Source organism: Sebastes fasciatus, chromosome 24 (assembly GCF_043250625.1).
Source record: "Sebastes fasciatus isolate fSebFas1 chromosome 24, fSebFas1.pri, whole genome shotgun sequence".
NCBI classification, from domain to species: Eukaryota; Metazoa; Chordata; class Actinopteri; order Perciformes; family Sebastidae; genus Sebastes; species Sebastes fasciatus.
The window spans coordinates 17,983,145-18,007,675 of NC_133818.1; the positions used below are offsets into that span (position 1 = coordinate 17,983,145).

The 24,531-nt window shown below is 42.5% G+C and overlaps 1 protein-coding gene across 4 annotated transcripts in view; it reads left to right on the forward strand.

Annotated features, from left to right (window-relative positions):
• The window catches only part of LOC141763219 (NLR family CARD domain-containing protein 3-like), a 129,376-nt gene that overhangs the window by 21,019 nt on the left and 83,826 nt on the right, over positions 1–24,531 (forward strand). The window contains exons 4-10 of one of the 4 annotated variants that reach the window (XM_074627706.1): positions 10,801–10,950; positions 11,280–11,396; positions 12,968–13,084; positions 14,722–14,957; positions 16,487–18,278; positions 20,021–20,194; positions 22,606–22,779. In XM_074627706.1, the coding sequence (XP_074483807.1) occupies positions 10,801–10,950; positions 11,280–11,396; positions 12,968–13,084; positions 14,722–14,957; positions 16,487–18,278; positions 20,021–20,194; positions 22,606–22,779 (2,760 nt within the window). Of the gene's footprint in view, positions 1–10,800; positions 10,951–11,279; positions 11,397–12,967; positions 13,085–14,721; positions 14,958–16,486; positions 18,283–20,020; positions 20,195–22,605; positions 22,780–24,531 lie in introns of those variants that run through there. The other 3 variants (XM_074627708.1, XM_074627709.1, XM_074627707.1) reach the window with 3 other exon arrangements.

Consider the following 24,531-nt stretch of genomic DNA (forward strand, 5'->3'; position numbering starts at 1 on the left):
ACATAATTCAGATCAGATAACATGAATAATATCAGCAGATGATTTATGAATATGTTTGACCTTTCCCCTCATCATTGTCCACCAGTGGTTCCAAATGCCACCATTGAGCTAAAGGTGGAGATAAAGCAGTGACACCTGTGTAATCTCAGAGTCTATTGGAATATGAACCGTACCGTGCTACAGTGTGATGGAGCCCATCTGTGACGCTGAGTAAGACAGACTGCCTGTGTGAGTATACATTGTTGTAAAAAAGTCATATTTAATACATGATTCATAACTGGCTCCCCCTGTATAGATGATCTGAACAGATTTTGCATTAATTAGCACATTAATGAGGAAAAAGGAATGAAATATCTGCAGTGGCTCAGTCGGTGTTAATATAAACATGAAAACAAGCATATTGACATAGAAATGTGTGCTAAATGATGCATCACGCAGCTTATTAAATGACTCCATATTTCTGTATTTAACAGAATGTGGGACAAAAGGCAGCTGACGTCTCCTTTGTTTTAAACATGGGTGTCTCGTTGGTGTGTGAGCCCTGAGCTGACTGCTGGATGTCATCGACTCTGCAGCCTCAGATACTGCACCTTAAAGGGCCTATATCTTCTAAAGTCATCCCTGTTATTCCTGTGGTCTAAGACAGTCCACAAATACTAGTAAACATGAACTGGAGCGCTAAAACTCCAACTGGTGATGTCAGAGGGTATAAAGTGTGGAGCTGCTCCATAGACAATGAATGGGAGAGATGTTCTAGATGACTCTGAGAGCACCCAGAGCAACGTTCTGAGTATATGGGAACATTTTCTGTTTCACAACCGAGAACACTACAATAGAATAAAGAGAAAGAAAAGCACCATTCTGTGGGTCCATCCATCCTTCAGCTCGTGTTCACACACACTGATTGAACATATAAGGGCCATGGACACAACAGATTGGAGTTCTTCATTTAACTTCACTGCTTTTTTAGTCTCTTCTTCACCAATTTGAGTCATTTAAACACACGTGTTCAATGGAACATGTTGACATTGAGTGGTGAGATATGTGTTTAAAGGAGAACATGTTGACATTGTGAAGAAGTACTGAAACATGACTGCCATCTAGTGGTTACTAACGTCTAGTACAGCAGCAGTGGTAGAGGAATACGGAGAGAGATGGTCATTACCCGTCTGAGAATACAGGATTAAACCAAACACTCTGCTGATTTGATGGTCTAACGTTACACAGTTACAGTGTTAGAAAGTACATTTACTCAACTACTTCACAGATTTGAAGTACTTGAGTATTTTCCTTTCATGCCACTTTATACTTCTACTCCAGTACATTTCAGAGGTACAAGTTGTACCTTTTACTCCATTTATCTGCATTTACGCTTTACATTTATCTGACAGCTTTAGTTACTAGTTACTTTACAAACATATGGAAATGTACAGCTGAAACTATGAGTCGATTAACTTATTAATCGATTGACTGAAATTAATTGTCAACTATTTCTGATTGTCATTTTTTAAACAAAATCATTTCATGGTTCCAGCTTCTCAAATGTGACGATTTGCTGCTTTTCCTTTTTAATTATTTTATTATATATAAATCTATCTAATGATATAATATGTCACATCTTTCTCTTGATACTTAAAGTACATTTTCCTGTTTATACTTACATACTTTTACTAAAGTAACATTTTCAATGCAAGACTTTTACTTGTAACAGAGAATTTTTACGGTGTGGTATTAGTACATTTATTTAGGATCTGAATACTTCCTCCAACACTGCACAGTTGTCAACTCAATACGTTTTTATTAATAATCACAAACTTGCTTTGTAAGTAACCTGAGGTAGTGTGTAACAAAAAAAGGATGATTTTAGCTGTCATTCATATGATATTACATTAGTGGTTTACTTCATAAATCAAAGATATTCCGTGTTTAAAGTAATCAGCTTGTTTAAGGTGAGACAGCTCAGTCTGTGTTCAACTTTAATGGTAGATTTAGTTGTAACACTTTGACTCTGATCAATAAATGTCAGGTTGTCCTGTATAATGTTAATAATGAATATCAGTGAGGTGTTTCTTCAGCTGATAATCATAATTCAGATTGATACTTGGAGCAGTTGCTTCATGGTGTGAATAGTTGACCTCATATCAGTCACACTGATGTGAATACAGACAGTAGAAAGTGGTTTATCAAGAAAATCACATTGAACAAATGTTAAATCTAATGTGTGTTGGTTCACTTTCCTCTGTGACAGGACTACATATCTGTAGAGACTGTGATCAGTACAGGTTGTAATATTCATATTTTACACTAGTGGCCAGTTTGTTCAGGATTTGCAATTACAAATATAACTAATAAGATAATAATATAATACATTTCAAAATGTAGGTTCTTGTTGTACTAATTGAGCAAGGAAGATGTGTCATTTCTGGCTACTATGTTTAGATCATGAAAAAGACTTGCAACTCAGAAATGTTTTTATGGTGCAACAGAAATTATATTTTTCCTTCCAGATGTTCAGAAAAATCTTAATCATATAATTTTGAAAAAAAACAAACTATAAAAGCACATTAGTATTTAACTAAACTCATTTTTAATTCAACCTGTTCAAGCCAATTTCGGCGAGTGCAGGCCAGATGTTACTGCGCATGTGTTACACCCCCAAAGATATGACGCTTTGAAGACAGGTGACCCAGCCTCCTTTCTATAGGCCTTGATGAGAACAGGGAGGGAACGCTGAAAGTGAAAGAGTTCAGACTCCATTTTGTGTTAACGGCACAGAGAGGTGACAACTGAAGACTGAAGCAGGGTGAGTGTTAATCCAACATTTGATTATTTCACTGTTAAAGTCTCGGAGTCAGTTTCCTCCCTGTGGACTGTAGAGGAGAGAAATGTTAGAATGAACTCAACAGTTTGATTCTTCTGTGAACACAAAGTCGTGACTGGCTGAATAATCCTCATTAAACCTGCTGTAAGCCAAGAAAACAAGCAGAGTTAAAGAGAACTGACCAGGTGGAGTGCTGGCTGCTTTTATTATACTGTATACTGTGTGTGTGTGTGTGTGTGTGTGTGTGTGTGTGTGTGTGTGTGAGATAGAGAGAGAGGATGTGTGTTACTTCCTGTTCTCTCAGTCTGTGACTCTTGTGCAAACTTGTTTCCTGTACATCAGGGGTATTCAACTAAAATTTAAAGAGGTCCAGTTAGAGAAAATTTCTTGAAGCAAAGGTCCGGAAGATCATAATGTCTAACTATTTAGTGTGATATATATTTAAGTAGCCTAGTAGTTGTATCAACATCTGCATGTAAGCAATATCTGACTGTCAAATCAAATGAATTCAGTACGACTCAAAAACTTTTTGACAATGTTTATTATCACGTAACATAGAACTGAATATATACGTATGACTGAAGATATGTATAATGTTCTCTCATTAACTAAATAAAAGTAGGGCTGCATTTCAAAATAAGAGAAAGTAAATAAAATGTGAAAATTGTGCATGTTCAAATAAAGTGCTTAACTTCAGAAAAATTAAATAAAGGGAGGAAAAGCTTGAATTTCCCCTTTTCTGTTTCACATCTTGACTCAACAGTCTCAACCAATTTTACAGTCTCAACAATCTTTACAATCTCAACAATTGAACAGTTTTAGAGTATCACTTTCTTCCCCTCTTATATCCCACTCCCCCACGTTTTTTGCTCAGTGAGAGAATTGAGCTCTAGCTTGTCCTGCCAGGATTTTAAACCTGGGCTTGAATGGAGTCAGGGCCATTCTCATACATATGTGGAGGTGCTCATTGGTGAGCCTGGAACAATATTTAGTTTTGATTATGTTCATTGTGGAGAAAGCTGCCTCGCAGTTGTATGTGGAGCCAAACATGGTCAAGATGTACAGGGCTACTTTCCTCAGACCTGGGAAAGCTGTCTCAGGGACCATGTGGAGCCAGAAAGTGGAAGGGTCAGTTCTTACAAACTGCTCTTTCAGGGCCACATCTGCTTGGAGATCAACCAATTGCATCTGGAGAGGCCCAGCATTTACCCATTTAAAGTGCTGTGTGACTTCCTTTGAGAACCCCCAGACATCTGTGATGAGAAAAGGGTTCTGAATGAACATGGTGAGCTGCTGTCTGAAGCTGAAGCTGTCAAAACGGTTGCTGAAGTTTACAATCAGCTTATCAATAAAGTCAACAAAAGAAGACACATCTCTCCGTCCCTGAACCTGTTCCTGTTCCTGCACTGCTGGGATGTGTGCACAGTCTCCCTGCAGGTCTTCCTTGAACACCCCGAGTTTCTTCTGAAAGGAGCGGACAGCTGTCATCAGTTCACAAATTGAATTGTCCTTGCCCTGTAGCCTCAAATTCAGTTCCTTCAGATGTGAAGTGATATCAACCAAAAAGGCCACATTATCCATCTGTTTCTCATTTTCTAAAAGAGAGAAAACTGGGTTGCCTTCTGACTTCTTAGCTCTGCCAAAAAAAGATGCTACTTCCCTCCTGATGGACCAAAAGCGCGCTAACACCCTGCCTTTGCTGAGCCATCTCACACTGTTGTGCAGCAAAAGATCATCAGCATTGGCATCAACTTCTCTGAGGAATTCCCTAAGCATGCGATGCTGGTAGGAAGAGGATGCCCTGAGAAAATTGATCATTTTCATCATTGTATTCATCACCTCAGCATGCTCATCTGACAGGGAGGCACAGAGGACAGATTGATGAATGATGCAATGGTAAGCTATGAGCTCAGGATTGTCCTCTTTCAGTCTTGCTACAGCTCCTTTCTCTCTCCCTATAATAGCAGGGGCTCCATCTGTGGTTATTGAAACCACTTGTTTTGGCTCTATTCCTCTCTTTAACATCTCCTTAATGGCCAGGTAGATGTCTTCTCCTCTTGTACTGGTCTGAAGGGGAGTGACACCTAACAGGTCTTCACAGAATGCTTTCTGGTCTGTGTTGAAAAACCTGACATACACTAACAGCTGAGCATTGTCACACATGTCAGTGGACTCATCCACAGCTAAGCCTACACATGGTGCCTTATGCATGGCTTCATCTAGCTGGGTTAGCACGTCCTGAGTTCATATTTCACTTTTCTTTGCAGCAGATGATGCTGACATGGGTATTTGCTTTATTTGATCACAAAGCTCTTGTTTTTGTTTTCCCTCTCAAGTAGTGTTTCAGCTACTGCTGTTAAATCGGACAAGGCAATCTGCTCTTGACTATTACTTTGCTGGGAGGATAGGGTAATCACCGTGGGACATCAGTAAAAATGCTCTTGAGATGGATTTGTCTTCAGTGGACTTTATTATAAACTTCACGCACTGTGCACATATACACTTCAGACAGGAAGTATAGTGTCCTTTTGGGTGTGTGTGTGGTTCTGTAACCAAAGAAATAAAGACTTAAATGAATATCAATTATATGTGAAGCATTACACACAACACTGAAGCACTACTCCACAGAATACAGAATTATGTATATAATTTCACCATATAACTAACATTACTAACATATATATAATAATAATAAACTGTAATCCTTAATACTCTTACACAGTGCTATCAATTAACAGGATAAACAACTTTATAGCTAATAAAATAACATTCAATAATATGCACTATCTCTTATGAACACATGGCTATATTAGGCTTCTAAACATCACCATTTCACTCCATAACAGTACATACAGCATCGCTACACATTGCATGAAACATAAACACCGTCGATACAGAGCTAACTCTGCTAACGAGCATGGCTAACAATTATGCATCCCTTATTTGGCAACTTAAGACATATACCCAAACAGAGAAAGGAAACTTACTTCTCAATGGACGCACACAGGCTCTCACTGTCCAAAATGTCCAAACTGTGCCATACTAATTACGTAGCTCAACTACTGTAACAGCTCACTTGACACGCAACTCTCTGGAGCAACAGAAAAAGGAGACGATTTACCTCTGCTACGGAGGATTGATTGACAGGCTACTCAGCCAATAGAAATGCGCCGTAGGCGGGACTTAGCAAAAAGATAGGTAATGATATAAACCAAGGCATAGATATTCAAGCAACATAAACTGAGGTGGATAATACATGAAAGGATATGAAATCTTCTTTACAACTGCACTCATGCATTCTTTGACAACCCCTCCATCAGTAAGTGTTTTTTTGTGTTGACCCAAAATCCGAGCAACTCTGAGGGAACACTCATGAGCACGTTGTTGGGCAGTGAATGTGTGGCTGTGGATCCTGGTGGACTGGTCTTATTGGGCTCTGAGACTACTTCTTTTCTGTGATCTCACTTCAGATTTCAGTGGGTGTTTGTTTTGTCTCATAATGGCGTTTCACATTGGCACTTTTAATAAGTGCCACGGTTTCTGAGACACACTGGTTTAGTGCTCCAAGTGGGAAGTATGAACAGAAATGAGTCTGTCCATTCCGGATTAAATGCTCTATTTTCGCTGTCCACTTTTCTTTTTTTGGAGAGCGCCATTAGTTCCTTATTTTTCTCTCCCTTTCTCCATCTCACTTGTCTTTTTCTCTCCCTTTCCCCGTCTCACTCGTCCTTTTCTCTCCCTTTCTCCATCTCACTTGTCTTTTTCTCTCCCTTTCTCCGTCTCACTTGTCTTTTTCTCTCCCTTTCTCCGTCTCACTCGTCCCTTTCTCTCCCTTTCTCCGTCTCAGTCGTCTTTTTCTCTCCCTTTCTCCGTCTCACTCGTCTTTTTCTCTCCCTTTCTCCGTCTCACTCGTCCTTTTCTCTCCCTTTCTCCGTCTCACTCGTCTGTTTCTCTCCCTTTCTCCGTCTCACTTGTCTTTTTTCTCAACTTTCTCCGCCTCACTCGTCTGTTTCTCTCCCTTTCTCCGTCTCACTCGTCTTTTTCTCTCCCTTTCTCCGTCTCACTCGTCTTTTTTCAAGATTCAAGATTCAAGATGTTTATTGTCACGCCGGTTGTACAGGTACAAACGTGTGAAATACTTTTCGCTAGGAAGCTCCATTAAATAATAAATTATATTACATTTACATTACAATTATAAAAGGAAATACTTTATACAAGGGCATATTAAGAACATATGTATTAACAATATATACAGTATAAGAAATATTTTTGTGTAAGAATGTGTCAAATTAATTATAGATTTAAAAGTCTGATGGCCTGGGGGAAAAAACTGTTCCTCAGTCTGCTGGTGAGAGTCCTGGGGGTCCTGTATCTTCTACCAGAGGGCAGGAGGGAGAACAGGCTGTTGTGGGGGTGTGTCGTGTCCTTAATGACCCTCAGGGACTTCCTGAGGCACCGCTGGGTGTAAAGCTCCTGCAGGCTGGGCAGCTCGCACCCGGTGATGTGTTGGGCCGAGCGCACCACCCTTTCCAGCGCCTTACGGTCCACGTTGGTGCAGCTGCCGAACCAGGTGGTGAAGCAGCCTGTCAGGAGGCTCTCTATGGTGCCCCGGTAGAAGTCCCTGAGGATTTGCGGTTTCAGTCTGAAAGTCTTGAGTCGCCTCAGAGCGTACAGTCTCTGCTGGGTCTTCCTGACTACAGCGGTGGTGTGGGTGGCCCATGTCAAGTCCTTATGGATGTTGACACCCATTTATTTAAAGGTGTCCACCCTCTCTACCGCTGTGCCGTTGATGGTGACTGGGGGGTGAGTGCAACCCCCCCTCCTGTAATCCACGATGACCTCCTTGGTCTTTGAGATGTTCAGGGAGAGGTGGTTGTTCTGACACCACTGTTCCAGGGTGGTCACCTCCTCCCTGTAAGCCATCTCGTCGCCATGGGAGATCAACCCCACAACTGCTGTGTCGTCCGCAAACTTCACGATGGTGTTTGAAGCTCTTGTTGCCACACAGTCGTGGGTGTAGAGGGAGTACAGGAGGGGGCTGAGAACACAGCCCTGAGGCGCTCCTGTGCTTAGAGTCAGTGAAGTCGAGGTGAGGTTGTTGATTCTCACCACCTGGGGGCGTCCCGTCAGAAAGTCCAGGATCCAGTCACACAGTGGTGTGTTCAGGCCCAGATCCTTGAGCTTACTGACGAGCCTGGAGGGCACTATGGTGTTGAACGCTGAGCTGTAATCCACGAACAGCATCCTCACATAGGTGTCCCTTCCTTCCAGGTGGGAGAGGGCGGTGTGTAGTACATGGGCGATGGCGTCCTCTGTGCCTCTGTTTGGGCGGTATGGGGTCGAGTGTGGGGGGAAGCATGGGGCAGATTAGGGATTTAACCAGTTTCTCAAAACACTTGCTGATTATGGGGGTGAGGGCTATGGGGCGCCAGTCGTTTAAGCTGGTTACTTTTTGTTGTTTGGGGATGGGGATGATGGTGGTGGATTTGAAGCAGGTGGGGACAGTCCGGAGAGATAGTGACAGGTTGAAAATTGTTGTGAAAACCCCCGCCAACTGGTGTGCGCAGGACTTCAGGACGCGTCCAGGAATGCCGTCTGGTCCGGCCGCTTTGCGTGGGTTGATACGCAGGAGGGTCCGGCGAACATCAGCCTCTGTGATAGAGAGGGGACGGTCCTGTTCTGTAACAGTCATGGGGGAGGGGTGTGGAGGTGGTGGGCAATCCAGGTTTTCAGCTGAGGTGGGGGTAGAGGGAAGGGGGTTGTCAGTGTTGGATGGTAGTGGTTGTAAGGGGGGGTTCTGATTGTCTGCAGGGGTGGGGGTGGGGCAGGACATGACACAGGGTCTGACAGAGGAGTCAAACCTGGCATAAAAATGATTGAGTTTGTCTGGGAGGTTGGGTGCTGTGTCTGTGATCTGTTGTCTGGGTCCTTTAAAGTCTGTCATGGTTTGGAGTGCTTGCCACAAGTGCCTTGGGTTGTTGGAAGTGAGTTTGGACTCCACCCGTTGTCTGTAGTCTCTCTTTGCCTGTTTGATTACTGTCCTTAAAGAGTAACGTGAATGTTTGTAGTCGTCTGGTGAGCCTGAGGTAAAGGCTGTGTTCCGTGCATTGAGGGCTGCACGGACATCACAGTTTATCCAGGGCTTTTGATTTGTCTTTGTCTTTATGGTTTTTGTGGGGACTACTTCCTCCGTGCATGTCCTGATGAAGCTGGTGACTGTGTCTGTGAAGCCACTGATGCTGTCGTTTGCAGTCCTGAACATCTCCCAGTCCACGTGATCAAAACAATCCTGAAGGATGGCGTCTGATTGGTCTGACCAACAGTGAACGGTCCTGTAGGCGGGGGCTTCACGTTTCAGTCTCTGCCTATAGGCGGGGAGAAGGAGGATGGAGGAGTGATCCGATTTGCCGAAAGGTGGGCGGAGGAGGGCTTTATAGCCGTTGCGGAAGGGTGTGTAGCAGTGGTCCAGTGTGTTGTCCCCCCGTGTGTTGAAGTGAATGTGTTGGTACAGTTTTGGGGAAATGTTCTTCAGATTGGCCCGGTTGAAGTCCCCCGCAACAATGAGTGCGGTCCTCGGGTGCGCGGTCTCCTGCACGTTAACTGCCCTGTGTAACTCCCGGAGCGCTCTGATATAAACACCGGCGATGGTAACCGACGTAAACTCCCTTGGGAGCCAAAAAGGCCGACACTGCAGCATGAGGTACTCCAAGTCAGGGGAGCAGAAGGTGCCGATGGTCCTGATGTTCTGTTGGACACACCAAGTCCGGTTAACCATCAGACATACCCCTCCGCCCCTTGTTTTCCCGGAGAGCTCCTGGTCTCTGTCCGTCCGATGGACGGTGAAACCCGGGGGCTCGATGGCGTGGTCCGGTACCTCAGCTGATAGCCAGGTCTCCGTGAGGCAGATAATGTTACAGTTTCTGATGTCCGGCTGGAAACATATCCGCGCCCGCAGCTCGCACAGTTTGTTGTCGAGCGACTGCACATTTGCCAGTAACATAGTGGGGAGTGGGGGGCGATGAGCGCGCCGTCTCAGTCGAACCAGGACCCCGGCTCGCCGGCCTCTCCTTCTCTGTTGGGACCCGGACTTCGGTCGGACCCCGGCTCGCCTGTCTGTCCTCCTCAGTTCAGGAAAGAGAGTTAGATCCGGAGTGAGAAGGTCCCGGCTGTGGTGAATGCTCCTCTCTCTGATGTTCAGAAGAGTCTCTCTGTTGTAACTGATCCTGGGGGCTTTGTTATTGTTGTTGTTATTGTCGCCGTCGTCCATTCTTTGAAGTTGCTTTACTTAACTGATACTATAGAGCCTGAAACTATCACGAGACATAAAACTAGCAAAACTTAACAAAATAACAAAACTGGCCTAATAATAAAAATTAATCTTTAAAAAAAACACTAAAATAACCTTAACATGTACGGAGCTCCTGGCATGTCGCCCTGTCTCTACGGCGCCATGGACTCGTCTTTTTCTCTCCCTTTCTCCGTCTCACTCGTCTTTTTCTCTCCCTTTCTCCGTCTGTCATCTGTTTCTCTCCCTTTCTCCGTCTCACTTGTCTTTTTTCTCAACTTTCTCCGTCTCACTCGTCTTTTTCTCTCCCTTTCTCCGTCTCACTCGTCTTTTTCTCAACTTTCTCCGTCTCACTCGTCTTTTTCTCTCCCTTTCTCCGTCTCACTTGTCTTTTTCTCTCCCTTTCTCCGTCTCACTCGTCTTTCTCTCTCCCTTTCTCCGTCTCACTCGTCTTTTTCTCTCCCTTTCTCCGTCTCACTCGTCTTTCTCTCTCCCTTTCTCCGTCTCACTCGTCTTTTTCTCTCCCTTTCTCCGTCTCACTCGTCTTTCTCTCTCCCTTTCTCCGTCTCACTCGTCTTTTTCTCTCCCTTTCTCCGTCTCACTCGTCTTTTTCTCTCCCTTTCTCCGTCTGTCGTCTGTTTCTCTGACCTATGATATACATGTTCACAGTCAGTGTTCCTGTTTCACCTCTTAGACTGACTTCAGATCAGAAGATGATTGACTGTGTGGAGGAAGAGGAGGACAGAGCAGAGTCTCCAGTCTCTGGCTGTCTGTCTATGAAGAGTGACCGGTCTAAAGGTGATCCTCCATGGTTCAGTAATGAACCTGGACCCTCAGAGTCAAAGTAAGAGAGCTGCTACTAACTCATTTATAGGACTCATTTTTAGTTTCCTCTGACAATACCATGTTTTCTGTTGATTTTGTGTTTGTAGATTCACATTTCTACACTAATGTATTTGCCAACTACAATTTAACAGACTTCATCAAATAATCTCTTCCTCTTAATATCAGTGACAGCTGTCAGTCAGCTAGAAAATCTAGTCTAACAGAACGGCTACAAACTGTTAAACCTCGTTATTGTTGACAGTAGCAGTAGTTTTACCTTAATGACCTACAAAAGAGAGTTTATCAAGGATTCATGTGATGTGAATCAAATCATCTTGGTGTTTGCAGAGTTCAGTTCAGACAGAGAGCAGAGTCTCCAGTACCCAGCTGTCTGTCTATGAAGAGTGACCGGTCCATGTTGAATCCTCCAGTCTTCAGTAATGAACCTGGACCCTCAGACACAAAGTAAGACACTGTTTCTACTGTGCACTGACCTGATGGATGATGATGCATTGAGGATGAAGACTAAATGTTCTGCTAACAGATTTATATTCCTGATGCAGAACTATTAGTGCAGATACTGTTTCAAACTAAGATGGATCTTAGTCTGGGTTTTAGAGCCACAAACTACTGATTGTATTTCTGTAACAAAACACCTGAGAACCTCCATTTAACAATTTACACGTCAAGAAAATATTCATATTTCTGCCTGAACGTTGAAGTCACTGTAAAGATTTACAACTATTCAAAATGTGAAAGAATGTGCTTCAGATGTGTAATTCATTTTCTCACATTTGTCCTCAAAATAATATGTTGGTTAGACTCCTAAAATCAGCTGTTATGACAGCTTCTTTGAAGTGGGGTTGTACGTATACTCCCGTGTTCTGGGAAGTCAAATGACTGCTTTTGTGAATGGAGTCTGGTGGGTTTGAAGAGAGCGATATAACAGCTTCAGTTCCCGTCAGAAAGGGCTGTCTGATGGAGAGGTAAAGCAGCTGTGGACGGGAGCAGCAGAAAAACATATTTTAGCCACCTAAAAATAAAAAATATTCATTTAGGTGTACGCTATATTTAGAATATTTTCTCTGCTTTACCTCTCCATCAGACAGCCCTTTCTGACGGGAACTGAAGCCGTTATATGACTGTCTTCAAAGCCACCAGACTCCATTCACAAAACCAGTCATTTTCCCTCTCAGAACACAGGAGTTGCTGGTCTACTGCTGCATCCATCAGTTAGTTAGTTTGTGTTATTGTGTGACTTTCTGATCTGAACTAACGTGGCGTCCACAGCAGTACATCACTTAGCTTCCTGATGGTTTTCCTGTCTGCTTCTCCTGACTGGGAGCACGCTGACCGCCATCTAAGTTACTGTATTAATACACTGACTATAATGATGTATATATACTGTATTAATACACTGACTATAAGGATGTATATATACTGTATTAATACACTGACTATAAGGATGTATATATACTGTATTAATACACTGATTATAAGGATGTATATACACTGTATTAATACACTGACTATAAGGACGTATATATACTGTACATGTAGCAGTGTCATCATGTAGAAACCTACGTCAGGTCACGTGGGAGAAAGTTTTTAGAAGGGTTTGAAGGGAAAACAACATTTTGATGCTAAAACATTTGTACGTAGAGTTCAGATTTGAATACATCAGGAACACCACTGGGAAGATACAGAATGATATGAAAACAAAGTGATGCCATGCCAATGCCATGATTTAGTTGATTGTGTGTTTGTATATTAAATTTCTACTAAAATGTATTTACTAAGTGAAGTTTAACACACAAAGGTGACACAAAGAGAATGAATTAGTGCATTCTTCCTCTTCGTATCTGTGACAGCTGTCAGTCATTCGAACAGCTGTAATCTAAGAGGACTAATACAAACTTTAAACCACATTATTGACAGTAGCAGTAGTTTGTGGGTTTAGAGCTACTGAAATGTCTTTGTCATCAGAGAATTTATCAAGGATTCATGTGATAATAAAATCATCTTGGTGTTTGCAGAGTTCAGTACAGACAGAGAGCAGAGTCTCCAGTACCCAGCTGTCTGTCTATGAAGAGTGACTGGTCCATAGGGAATCCTCCATTCTTCAGTAATGAACCTGGACCCTCAGACACAAAGTAAGAGACTGTTTCTACTGTGCACTGACCTGATGGATGATGATGCATTGAGGATGAAGACTAAATGTTCTGCTAACAGATTTATATTCCTGATGCAGAACTATTAGTGCAGATACTGTTTCAAACTAAGATGGATCTTAGTCTGGGTTTTATAGCCACAAACTACTGATTGTATTTCTGTAACAAAACACCTGAGAACCTCCATTTCACAATTTACACTTCAAGAAAATATTCATATTTCTGCCTGAACGTTGAAGTCGCTGTAAAGATTTACAACTATTCAAAATGTGAAAGAATGTGCTTCAGATGTGTAATTCATTTTCTCACATTTGTCCTCAAAATACTGTGTTGGTTTGACTTCTCCTAAAATCAGCTGTTATGACAGCTTCTTTGAAGTGGGGTTGTACGTATACTCCCGTGTTCTGGGAAGTCAAATGACTGCTTTTGTGAATGGAGTCTGGTGGCTTTGAAGAGAGCGATATAACAGTCTTCAAAGCCACCAGACTCCATTCGCAAAACCAGTCATTTTCCCTCTCAGAACACAGGAGTTGCTGCTCTACTGCTGCTTCTATCGGTTAGTTAGTTTGTGTTATTGTGTGACTTTCTGATCCAAACTAACGCGTGTTGACGGTTTGAGTTTGTTCTTTAACTAACTACTGATGTAAAATATGGTGAAGGGAGTTTAAGCTCACTTACTAAAGATTCAGAGCTTCCAGTTGAACGTTTTGGATCATTAGTAAGTGGACCTTTGACCTTAGATTTTCTCCACCATATGTTGTTCCTTAAGGTCAAGAACAAACCTCCCTGGGCAGTAGTGATGTTAAAGTTATCTGCTCATATAAAAAGGGGCAGTAATGTAAATTTGGACCACTTCTCTTTTTAGAATATTTGAATTCATTCATGCCTTCATTTGATAGTTGACTGTAGAAAGTGACAGAAAACAGAATGACATAAACATAACTAAACATCTGGATTAGAGCCAGAGATACCACTGTTACATACTGTGTGTCTTAGACTGCTGGTCTACCACACTATTTAGACCACTTCTAACCTCAGTTCAAACCTAACTAACTCAAGCTGAGCTGCCCAAAGTGACCGTGAGACTGTTAAAGCTGCAGTAGGCAGTATATTTTTGGCAAAAATCCCATAATAACCTTTCAGCATATTGTAATTCAAGTGTTCTGAGAGATAACTAGACTTCTGCTCCTCCTCATGGCTCTGTTTTCAGGCTTTAGAACATCCCCATTTACATTCTCTGATCTGGAGGTCAGAGCGTTCTTCCAGACAAGCTAGCATGACATGGTTGGTAACGATGGATTCTTTAGGATTTGTATAGTTTCATATGTTACCAGTATCTTCACTCTAGCTTTAAAACTGAGTCGCTACAACCTCTGAAAGACAGAATATCGTCCGTCGGATTGTTAAGAGGTTAATAAGACAGCAGATAGTAAAATTCAGCTCATTAGTGTTTATGAAAGCAGGAGAGTTGAAATAAAGGAACACTGTCATCACAGACTGAATGCTGAGTCCAAACAGGAAATTAACAACACTTTAACTGTTCCCTGTGACCATCTGAGCTTTGAGACAGTGTCGGCCAATCAACAAAGCCTTTTAGTTATAAAGACATGTCTTCACAGGAAGAGGAAGAGGAGTGATGTCTCTGTGGAGGAGCAGCTGTCCTGCTGTGCTTTGTGTCAGGACGTCCTGAAGGATCCAGTCTCTACCAGCTGTGGACACTGGTTCTGCAGACAGTGCATCACCTCATACTGGGACCAGTCTGCGTCGTCAGGAGACTCCTCCTGTCCCCAGTGTGGACAAAGATCCAGAACCAGAGCTGGACTGCAGCCAGCCGGTCAGACCAGCACTGTACAAAGTAAGACTCTACATCTGTCTGACGTCTCCATGTCTGAAAACATGACTTGTTGTTTTAATACATAAAAAGTCATAAAAGTCTCACCAGGTCCTGAGAGGACACTAGAGGACGCCCTGCTCCACTCAACTGGCCGTTCAAGCCATAGACATATATACATACGCCAACGTTGACGTACGGTCCAGAGGTCAATGCGGCGTCTATGTATTTATGTCTACGGGTCAAGCGGTGACGTGGAATGCACCTGATTGGTTCCTGGTTTTCTGCTCGCCGTTTCAAACAGGAAACAACATGGCGGCCTGCTCGTAAACTTTTTGTTATTCCGTCTAAACAATCCACCAAAATCTACTTCTGAAAACATTTGAAGTGAGATATAGGCGATGCCTCTGCTGAATCTGGTTTCAGTTCAGAACTAGATCTCCTAGTTTGACAGCTTGACAGTTTAGTGAGCTGACGCGTCGCGCTGGACGGGCTCATGTGATTAAAGGACTGTTCTCCGTCTTTTCATTTTGAAAGAGCAACGGCCAATGAGGAAACTCCGACACTCGGCCGACCAATCGTGTAACTTCATCACTCATTCAGTGACAGACTTTTACGGTTGTAGGGCTGCTGGCCCTCTGCGGTCCAGCCTTAAAGACAGAGACAACAAGAGAGACAGCACGAGCGAGAGGACGATCAGCAGAAGAGAGACAGAGAGACGTAGCGTGACGGTGTAGTGAATGAGAGAAAGAAATGTTATTTTCTGATTGTTTCACGGCGTTAACGTTCTAAAGCAGAAATAAATAACCCTCAAATACTCAACATGATTTACTGTGGAGACGGACGCTTTTAGTTTCACTTTCCTCCACTGCATTTCATTCATTACATCCAACGTTCATCAGTAAATGTCTTCACAGTGAGATAAAACATAATGTTTATATTTCAGTGTGTTTTCTAGAGTAAACAGGCGACACACTGAACGGCAGACTGCAGAGTGTGTTTACTGCTGTGACCACCAACAGCCCTCGTCACATGTCATGTTGCTTTTTCTTACATCAGAGGACTAATTTGATGAATCTTCACAGGTCTTTAGACCGTAGTGGAAACACAGACAACAGTGGACTGAAGGAACCTTTTAGTTCCTTAAAAGAAGTAGGACTAAAAAGTCCCAGGAACTTTTGGTGGAACCCGGCTTTTGTTATTGGTGCTGTTGAATAAAAACAGGTCTACAAAACGAGATATGAAGATATTCTACATTATTTGATGAGTGGATAAGTTTTAAATATTACAGTGAGGAAGGAACAGCCACAGTGAGCTGTTTAGATGAAGAGCTGCAGACAGACAGCTGAGGCTCCGCCTCCTCTGCTGTCAATCAAACATGTACACCGACTGAGAGAGAAAGGAGCATTTCTGATGCTTCCATTAAAACTGGACTGTTTAACCTTTACTGCTTTTTTTATTTACTTTATATTGATCACTTCAATATTGGCAATGAACATAATAAGCAGATTGTCACATTTTCTTTATTTTTCACTTTTGTCCTTCTCTTTCAGCAGATAGAGGTCTGCAGGAGGTTGTAGATGAACATAAGATCAGTCTGAAGAAGAGATGTGAATGTGTGACTGAAGGAACTGATGAAACAGGAAGTGGAACCCTCCTCAACAGGATCTACACTGAGCTCTACATCACAGAGGGACAGAGTGAAGAGGTTAATACCCAACATGAGGTGAGGCAGCTTGAGACAGCTTCCACAAAGAAGACCCTCCATGACGCTCCAATCAAGTGCCAGGACATCTTTAAAGCCTTACCTGACCAACAGGGACACATCAGAGTCGTTCTGACGAACGGCGTCGCTGGCGTTGGAAAAACCTTCTCAGTGCAGAAGTTCACTCTGGACTGGGCAGAGGGCTTGGAGAACCAAGATGTCAGTCTGGTGGTTCTGCTTTCGTTCAGGGAGCTGAACTTGATCAGAGATGAGCAGTACAGTCTTCTCATGCTGCTCCATGTTTTCCATCCAACATTACAGAAGGTCACAGCAGAGAAGCTCGCTGTCTGTAAAGTTCTGTTCATCTTTGACGGCCTGGATGAAAGCAGACTTTCACTGGATTTCAAGAACAAGAAGGTTGTGTCTGATGTCACCCAGAAGTCATCAGTCAACGTGCTGTTGACAAACCTCATCCAGGGGAATCTGCTTCCCTCAGCTCTCGTCTGGATAACTTCCCGACCTGCAGCATCCAATCAGATCCCTCCTGCATGTGTTGACAGGGTAACAGAAGTACGAGGCTTCACTGACGCCCAGAAGGAGGAGTACTTCAGGAGGAGAGTCAGTGATGAAGAGCTGTCCAGCAGAATCATCTCACACATCAAGACATCCAGGAGCCTCCACATCATGTGTCTAATCCCAGTCTTCTGCTGGATCACTGCTACAGTTCTGGACCACATGTTGACTACAGACCAGAGAGGAGAGCTGCCCAAGACCCTGACTGACATGTACTCACACTTCCTGTTGGTTCAGACAAAGAGGAAGAAGCAGAAGTACGGTGAGGGACGTGAGACGAGTCCACAGGAGCTGACGGAGGCTGACAGGGAAGTTCTTCTGAAGCTGGGGAGGCTGGCGTTTGAACATCTGGAGAAAGTAAACATCATGTTCTACCAAGAAGACCTGGAGCGGTGTGGTCTGGATGTCACAGAGGCCTCGGTGTACTCAGGAGTTTGTACAGAGATCTTCAAAAGAGAGTGTGTGATCTTCCAGAAAACAGTCTACTGCTTTGTTCACCTGAGCATTCAGGAGTTTCTGGCTGCAGTCTACATGTTCCACTGTTACACAGACAGCAACACAGAGGTACTGAAGGACTTCCTGGGAGAAGAATATGTTCATTCCACCCTGGATGACTTCCTGATGGGAGCCATGGAGAAATCCCTTGAAAGTAAAAATGGCCACCTGGACCTGTTTGTTCGCTTCCTTCATGGCCTCTCTCTGAAGTCCAACCAGAAGCTCTTAGGAGGTCTGCTGGGTCAGACAGACAACAGTCCAGAAATCATCCAGAGAGCCATCAACAACCTGAAGGAGATGAACAGCTATGATACCTCTCCTGACAGAAGCATCAACATCTTCCACTGTCTGACGGAGATGAACGACCACTCGGTACATCAGGAGATCCAAGAGTTCCTGAAGTCAGAGAACAGATCAGAGAAGGAACTCTCTGTGATCCACTGCTCTGCTCTGGCCTACATGCTGCAGATGTCAGAGGAGGTTCTGGATGAGTTGGACCTGGAGAAGTACAACACAACACTAGAGGGACGACAGAGACTGCTTCCAGCTGTGAGGAACTGCAGAAAAGCTCTGTAAGTCCAGATGTGATTAACTTTATAGATCAGTGTAGATTACTAGTTTAGTTCTTCAAATATACACACTATAAATTATTCTTAAAATATAATATTCTTATAAGTGTTCCACGTGTTTATTACATAAATATGTCAGTTGTATTTTGTCACAGATGTTCTTGAGCTGTTTCAAATGTTGAGTTCAAAATGTTTCAGTAGGTTGTGCTTCTAGCTGTCAAGTTAATGAACACTTATTCTATTTATTTATAATGATGTTACATTTTACAATTTTTTCTTATTTATCTTTCTGGGTGATGGAGACGACATGTGAACCTGGTAAAACAAATGAAAAAAACAAAAGATCAGCTGTCTGGTGGAGCGCTGGGTCTAACCGGTGTAACGGCAGCAACAGAACGTTTGCTGATCCGGCGGGGAGTCGGGGCGGTCCTGGGATCAGAGTCCTGGTGCTGGGGTTTGCTTTCAATAGGCCTTGCACCACATTACACCTTACCTCGTGTGTTTTTGGGCTCATCTCTTTCGTTGGCTTCAAATCCAAACTGTTGCCATGTTGCTGCAGTTTTAGTTTTCTTTGAGACCAGCTCTGCCATGTCTCGTCTCATCACCCCAAAAAACACATGAACTTCCTAGTAAACAAACCTCTTCTTGTTTATACACCAACATAATATCATAATATTACGTTAATCACGTTGTCATATTGGTTATTAGTAATGCAATACAGGCTGGATTTAGCATAATGACAAATGTAGGGTCTGCCGGTTATCATAAAATCAAACCGGTTTAAGCTCGTACACCGGACCGGACCGGACCGGACCGGACCGTACCGGCAAAACCGAAAATCGTCCCAACTCTATCATTAGCCACCGTGAACTACTGGTCATACGAGACAAAGCTTGTCGTTGTAAAACCCCTGAGTGTGTTGAATCGAGCAATGGTGCATTTTATTGCTCATGAATTCAAGTTGTGTTCCATCATCTTGTTTTGAAGTCTTTCCTTTTATTCTGTTACTCACAGAAGGAAACTCTGGTGTTTCTCTCTCTTGTTGCTGTAGAGAAGAGTAGTAACAGGAAATACACAGCTTCCACCAATAACAGCAGTTTGATGAATATATAACAGCAGAATGGTAGAATCTGAAGCTGGAGCAGGAGGCTGAGGCAGGAAAAGCCAACACTAGGATCAGCATTGATTCATGGAGAGACCTTCGTCTGGTCAGCTAACATTACTGCCAAGCAGCTGAAATATAGAGTGATATTGTGCTTTTAGCTGACGTGTGTCTCCTCACTGTTACAAACAGTCCCTTTAAATGTTCTCATTCTATGAATGTTTTCCTGTGCTATATAGTTATAGGTGAGGGTTTGAGTGTTATGTAGGTTTAATTTATAGCCAGAATATGAACCAACTATTTTATCAATAAGGCCTCATGCTAACTTTGTGGAGACAGACCTGGGATCAGATCACACTGACAGACTGGACATTAGGGAAGCCTCAATGTAACTACATGTTCTCTCTCTTCATCTGCAAGATTAAAGAAAAACAAAGATTAAAAGTCTGCAGGTTTGAGAGAGAGGGATGAGAATTATTGTTTCATGTCAACCAGTGAGATAAGATTTGCTGAACCACTGATGTGAGGAGCAAATGTTAATCAAAGAAGTAAATATCAAACTGTTTAGTCATCTAATGCATGAAATAAATATAAACTGTCCTCTTTCATAATAACATATTTTGTAATTTTTGTGTCATGACAGACTTTCTACCTGTGAACTCTCAGCTACTCACTGTGACGTTGTGGCCTCAGCTCTGAAGTCCAACCCCTCCCATCTCAGAGAGCTGGAGCTGAGTAACACCTACCTGGAGGATTCAGAAGTGAAGCTGCTTTTCGCTGGACTGGAGAGTCCAAACTGTAGACTGGAGACTCTGAGGTCAGTTCACTGACTGTAGTTTATGTAGTTAGTACACACACTCTCTACACACTGGCTCTGCTCCAGATGCCTCTAGAGACGGACATTCACTTTTTAACGTCGGCCACCTTAGCTCTCCAACACGCTTGGCACACAGGAGAGGCTTCAGTTGGTTGTAATATCCTCACCTCACCACTAGATACCTCCAGATCCTCCACACTGGACCTTTAACACAGACCTTATTTCAGGCACCTAACTAAAAACCCATTGACTTTCAGACGAGGGAACAGGAAGTGCTAAAATGCTAACTCATTTCTGGGTTTTAGGACTCATTCCTGTAGCGCTCTATTTGAACATGTCTAAAGGTGCAGCACTCTTCAACAAACACGTATTGCACCAACTTAAAGGCACACGAGTGATGATTATGAACGACACCATCTAATCAGAGGTTTCTATGGTTCTAAGTTATTCCCACGTTCTTTTTGACAGCAGATCTAACTGTGATCTGTTTTCATGTCAGCATTGTCTAATTATTTGAAGCAAAAACCAAATCAATATTCTGCATCAGAAACATCTTTGCAGATTCATATTTTGTTCAAGTCTATCTGAATACAATACTCACATGTTCATATGTACATTCAAAGAGTTATTGATGTCTGTCATCATTCCTTCTGTCTGTGAAGCAATCCCCGTATAACCTGAGTGTTACGAGATGAGGACTAAATCCACAGTCTTGTTCTGTATAAAATGATCTGTGAAGTTGATCTTAAACTAATCGGAGGCTTCAGCAGTCTGAGTTAGATGTATTAGGGCTGGGTGACTTGGAGAAAATCAAATATCATGATATTTTTTTGTGTAAATGAGCAATAATAGAACAGCTACAACAGTCTGGTAAGTTCAGAGAATGACATCACTTTACAGTAATGTAGCCTTTAAAACCAGGAAGAGATGACACTTACAACACAACACGACATTACTAGGGCTGTCAATCCATTCAAATATTTAATCACGATTAATCACAAATTATTCACAATTTTTTTATCTGTTCTAAATGTACCTTAAAGGGAGATTTGTCAAGTATTTAATATTCTTATCAACATGGGAGTGGACAAATATGATTTATGTAAATGTATGTATATATTTATTATTGTAAATCAATGAACAACACAAAACAATGACAGATATTGATCCAGAAACCCTCACAGGTACTGCATTTAGCATTAAACAATATGCTCCAATCATAACATGGCAAACTGCAGCCCAACAGGCAACAACAGCTGTCAGTGTGTCAGTGTGCTGACTTGACTATGACTTGCCCCAAACTGCATGTGATTATCATAAAGGGGGCATGTCTGTAAAGGGGAGACTCGTTGGTACCCATAGAACCCATTTACATTCACACATCTGGAGGTCAGAGGTATAGGGACCCCTTTGAAGATGGCCATGCCAGTTTTTCCTCACCAAAATGTAGTGCAAGATTGGAGCATTATTTAACCTCCTTCCCGATGAGCTAGTATGACATGTTGGTACCGATGGATTCATCAGGTTTTCCAGTTTCCTATGATACCAGTATCTTCACTCTAGCTTTAAAACTGAGCCGCTATAACCTCCGGAAGATCGATTGCATTAATGCGTTAAAGAAAATAATGGCGTTAAAACCATTAACTTTGACAACCCTAGATATTAGGATATCCAAAATTTAAGACGATATCTAGTCTCATATCAAGATATGGATTTAATATGGATATATTGCCCAGCCTTAGTATGTATCCAGTCAGTATGTTGTGTTTGACAGTTTCCTAATTGAGCTGCAGGAGGAATAGTAACTCAAAGAGGGAATTTGGTACTAAACAGTCTGTAACTTTGATTTGTCGGACTCAGGCTGCTGAATCTTCATATTAGTTTCAGTTGAACTTGTGAAGTCATTTCTTACAGTGTAGTTGTGTTATGAAGGGACCACTTCACTGGAGGAATTATTACTGCCACCAATAACTCTTTTAATGTACATATGACATGTGGCTGTTGTTTGCAGACACACTTGAACAAATGTGGACCTTTCCTGTAATGACATAAACCTGCTAAGCTCCCAGATACAGTGAGAAGAAGGCCATGTAATAAATGAAGTAATGAAGTCCAACAAGTCTGATTTAATATTGATCCTCTAATTCCAGACTTGACTGAGATCAGCAGCATGTTATTGATGTGTGTTGACATGAACAGGTGTATGAATGTTGTGGTGACATCTGGATGATGTCTGTAGAAGGCTGACATTATGATGATCCACAATAACACAATGACAAAGTCACTCTACTCATTTTAGGGGAAAAATCATTTATTGGGACATAGTGATGTTGAGCTACACATTTAAAACCTGAACACATCTGATTGGATTATAAAGTGATTTTTATCTTCATCATTTATTCTTTATTCAGATTGAGGAACAGCAGGTTGTCAGAGATCGACTATGCTCCTCTGGCCTCAGCTCTGAAGTCCAACCCCTCCCATCTGAGAGAGCTGGATCTGAGTCACAACAACCTGCAGGATTCAGGAGTGAAGCTCCTGTGTGGTTTTCTGGAGAGTCCACACTGTAGACTGGAGATTCTGGGGTCAGTTCACTGACTCTCTGTTACTGTTAGAGATCTTATATGTTTAATTAACAATTGAACCTGATTTATGTAGAAACATAACTTACATCCATAAAGTTGTTGATGTCCTTTTCTTCATATTTTCATGTTTCTTGAACTAAATTTAGTCTGCAGTCACAAAAGACTTGTGTTTCTTAAAGAAAGTGTAGAAAATGTCCACTGTTAGTTGTTAAAGTAAATTAATGTTTATCATTGTTGGTAAATGGTCACATCTGGATACAGAAGATCCTCTGAACTAATATTCAGGGTTCCTATGCAATATGGAGAAGTATGGAATTTGATTTTAGTCATTTCCAGGTCTGGATGAGTATGGAAAAAAGAAAAGAGAGAATGGAAAACCATTTCTGTTTCCAGACTGTTGCCCCTATTCTGCTTTCTAAGATATAAAATTCATAATTCCTAAAATAAATAGATCCTACAAGCAGAGTGTTTTTCACGGTGTTTGGAGCAGCCGGTGCAGCCACAATGTTTACTACTGTGTGAGAGAGCGCGGGCCAGAGAGAGCTTGATGTCGTTGAAAGCAACACAGGAAGTAGGCTCTGACTGAACACACACTCCTACAGAGCTGCCTCTACGCCTGTACGTCACAGCCAGGGCCGGCGCCTCCATAGAGGCCGACTAGTCAACTGGCAGCCAGATGTGGGCCAACTATTCATCATCAGCAACATAACAATAATAATATAATAATAAAAAGTAACCGGTAACTGCAGGCAGACGGCACAGAGCAGATCGCTGCCTGTCAGACTGGGACAATCTAATACTTTACATATTGAGGGGGGGGACGAGCGGCCCCTCCTAATTTGGACTGGTCCTCGTTTTGTCTGAAATCTGATTGGCTCAGTCATTTACATCATGAACGTGATGAACTGTGACCAGTGCTCCAGCTGGCCGGTCTGGTTTTGATTCAGTGGTGACGTGCAGATACAAACTGAGGAGGTGTCATCCGCGATGAAGAGTCTTGAAGGTCTTCATCCTCATCATCACATTCTCTTTATACCACTAAAACTCTATTAGTAGTAAAATTACTGCCCACAATGTTTCATCTCGCGCCCTCCGGCCGCTCACATAAGACACCTCTCCGTCTCAAAGTCCTGGGATGGGTTTGTGTCCCAGTCTGTCCCTGGTGCTAATAGAGGGACGGCATCATTGTGATTCACCTAGAGCAGGATGTTTGACAGCAGAACGTCGTCCAGCTTTCTGTGTAGGACTGTAGACTGAACGACCACGATGAGTAAAGTTTTCTGAGGGCTGGTTTGATGATACCAAACACAGAGCCTGGTTGGTTAACAATTCCAAATGGAAAAGAGAGCTGGATGCAAACTTTGAGGAGAATCGTTTGACATCCCAACCATGGTGGTGGTGGGGGGGGTAACTGCAGTCTTGTCACAGCGTCCTCTGAACCCCGAGTCACAAAGTCAAATATGGTCTGATAAATCTACAGAGAAGTCTGGAATGTAAAATGTGTAGGAACCCTGAATATTTGTTCTAAATTGATCAAGTTTACTTCATGAAGTAGAAATATTTCTCTCGTTTCTGATTGTTTCAACGTATTCCACAAATAATGTCTGATCATTGATATTGATCCTTCAGCACACACACATGGATGAACACAGAGATCAGCAGCATGTTATTGATGTGTGTTGACATGAACAGCTGTATGAATGTTGTGGTGACATCTGGATGATGTCTGTAGAAGGCTGACATTATGATGAT